Source organism: Auxenochlorella protothecoides (genome assembly GCF_000733215.1).
Source record: "Auxenochlorella protothecoides strain 0710 unplaced genomic scaffold scaffold115, whole genome shotgun sequence".
Lineage (NCBI taxonomy): Eukaryota > Viridiplantae > Chlorophyta > Trebouxiophyceae > Chlorellales > Chlorellaceae > Auxenochlorella > Auxenochlorella protothecoides.
In genome coordinates, this window is record NW_011934451.1 from 1 (window position 1) to 2,532 (window position 2,532).

At 66.7% G+C, this 2,532-nt stretch overlaps 2 protein-coding genes across 2 annotated transcripts in view; both read left to right on the forward strand.

Moving 5' to 3' along the window:
- Window positions 1–1,081: 1,081 nt before the first annotated feature.
- Window positions 1,082–2,285, forward strand: F751_0798 (E3 ubiquitin-protein ligase UPL1; the record flags this gene model as incomplete). The annotated part of the gene is made up of 4 exons (XM_011403378.1): window positions 1,082–1,119; window positions 1,288–1,350; window positions 1,576–1,723; window positions 1,992–2,285. Coding segments are annotated over 4 exons (543 nt in total), but the record flags the coding sequence as incomplete, so codon positions are not given.
- A 150-nt stretch (window positions 2,286–2,435) lies between these two features.
- Window positions 2,436–2,532, forward strand: part of F751_0799 (E3 ubiquitin-protein ligase UPL1) — a gene marked incomplete at both ends in the record, with an annotated part of 2,488 nt that continues 2,391 nt past the window's right edge. Inside the window, one exon of the mRNA XM_011403379.1 lies at window positions 2,436–2,513. Within this exon, the coding sequence (XP_011401681.1) occupies window positions 2,436–2,513 (78 nt within the window). The remainder of the gene's footprint in view (window positions 2,514–2,532) is intronic.

The window sequence follows — 2,532 nt, forward strand, 5'->3', positions numbered from 1 at the left end:
GTCGATGGGCGGCCCGCCGGCGGGCCCCTCGCCGCGCGGCGCCGGCCGACGCTGGAGCGCGCGTCGCGGCGCATGCTCCGCGCCTCCACCTGCCTTCACGACGTGCTGCGTCGGGTCCTGACCCCGGGCGACCCCGCGCCGCCGCCTGAGGTGGCCACCGCCTGCCGCGCCGGCGCCGGCGCGGCCGTGGAGGCCACGCAGGCCGCGCTGGGCCCGCTGTGGTCCGCGCTGTCGGCCGCGGCGGCCGACGTGGAGGAGGAGCTGCGCCTGGAGGCGGCCGGCGCCACCCGGCACGAGGCCGGCAAGGTGCTGCCCGCCGGCGCGGTGGCCCTGCGGCCCCTGCTGGAGAGCTTCTTCGTGCTCGCCGACGCGCTGGGCATGCTGCGGCGCCAGCCCGGGGACGAGGGGTGAGGGCGTGGGTGGGTGGGGGTGGGGGTACTTCAACCAGGACGTGAAATGAGTGGTGCCGGCAGTGGGAGTCCTTCTGACAGCGTGCAGCCTGGCGGCACGGCAGCCTCCCTTGCAACCCTTTCACTCCGCTACCTGTCCACTCACACATCTCTCTTTCCCCGCCCGCCCATCAACCAGGTCGGCGTCGGCGAGTCGGGCGGGCAGCCTGGGGCTGCCGCTGGACGGGCCAACCGCTCCCGCGGGGCCCAGCCCCTCCGCGTCCCCGGCCAGGGCCTCCAGCGGCACCAGCCAGCTGGAGGCTGCGGGGACCGGCAGGTTCCTCTTGCATTCGGTGAGCCGGACAGCTGGATCGGGTGGGATTTACCTGCCATGGCTCGGTGCTTTTGCACTTTCGGGTAGGCACACCCCAGACTCGGGTGTCGGGAAGCCCAGTCCAGCGCACCTGCGCCTCATTGCAAAGGGCAGGAGGCATCCCCAATTTCTTGCGCCTGTTGTATTCTCCAGCCTCAGATCCTTTGTCGAACCCACGGTATCCAAGTCACACACACCTCGCACCCCCCTCCCCCCAACCCTGCAGGGTCCGTTCCTCAAGTTTGCTGAGCGGCACCGGCGCCTGGTCAATGCCCTGGTCAGGAACGAGCCCAAGCTGCTCCTCAACTCCTTCAGGTTCCTGCTCAAGGCACATCGCCTGCTCGACTTTGACAACAAGTGCGCGGAGGGGGCTGGTGGTGTCGGTGATCGGGAGTGCTGGCGTCGTGTGCTTTTGTGGGATGTGAGGGTGGTGCTGGGGGCCTAAGCTTTCGAGGGTTGGTTGGGGCAGATGCACCCATGGACAGCAGCATGTTTGAGCCAAACCACCCACCTATGACCATGCAGACGCGCCTACTTCCGGACCAAGGTCAAGTCTGGCGAGGCCGGCGTTCAGACCGGCACACTAAGGTGCGTGCTGGCTGCCGGGAACCCTTGCCGTGGGTGCAGGACGCCCTTTCTCAGGATGGGTGTCTGCTCCGAACTCGCGCATGCATCAGCCCTCCGTAGTTGACACATGCTTTTGGTCGGGCGTCTGAGGAGATGGGCGTGCAGATTTGATCAACTTGAGGTGGGGTGCGATCATGGGCGCACCTGCACCATAATACCCATCGACGCCCCCCCCCCCTCGCCCAGGCTGCACATCCGGCGCGGCCACGCGTTCGAGGACTCCTTCTACCAGCTGCGCATGCGCAGTCCGGCGGAGATGAAGCACAAGCTGTCGGTGCTGTTCCAGGGCGAGGAGGGCGTGGACGCCGGCGGCGTCACGCGGGAGTGGTACCAGGTGCGCTCGGTGGATCGCGTGCACGACAGTGGCGACGGAGGACATGGAAGTTTGGGGGGGATCCACCACGTTCTGCGCTCACCAGGACGTCGAGCCGCCTGCGCTGTGATATGCATCGACTCTGCACATGCTCCTTGAGGGCCCCCCCTCTCCCCTCAGCATCCCCTTTCTTACCCATCTCCAGCCTCCACGATCACCCAGCCAACCACAATGCAGCCACCCACCACCCTCCACACCTGATCACCCCCCCCCCCGCCGCCGCATGCAGGTCATGTCGCGCGAGATGTTCAACCCCCAGTTCTCACTCTTTGCGCCGGTGCCGGAGGGGGGCACCACCTTCCAGCCCAACCCCTCTTCCGTGGTCCAGAACGACGAGGCGCGCGGCACCAACCACCTCGACTTCTTCAAGTTCGTGGGGCGCGTGGTCGGCAAGGCGCTGCACGATGGCCAGTTCGTGGACGCGCACTTCACTCGCTCTTTCTACAAGCACATGCTGGGCGAGCAGCTGACCTACCACGACATCGAGGCCGTGGACCCCGACTTTTACAAGAACCTTACGTGAGCGGGGGGTGGGGGTGGGAGTTGGGAGTAATTTCTTGTGGGTGAAGGAAGGGCCAGCCGTGGCAGGACCTGCGTAGAGGAACACTCCTAAGGCCGATGAACCCAACTGGCCATGTCCCCCCCCCCCCCCCCCCGCGTGCCCTGCAGGTGGATGCTGGAGAATGACATCACAGATGTGCTGGACCTGACGTTTGCGGAGGAGACAGACTTCTTCGGGCAGAAAAACCTGGTGGAGCTGAAGCCGGGGG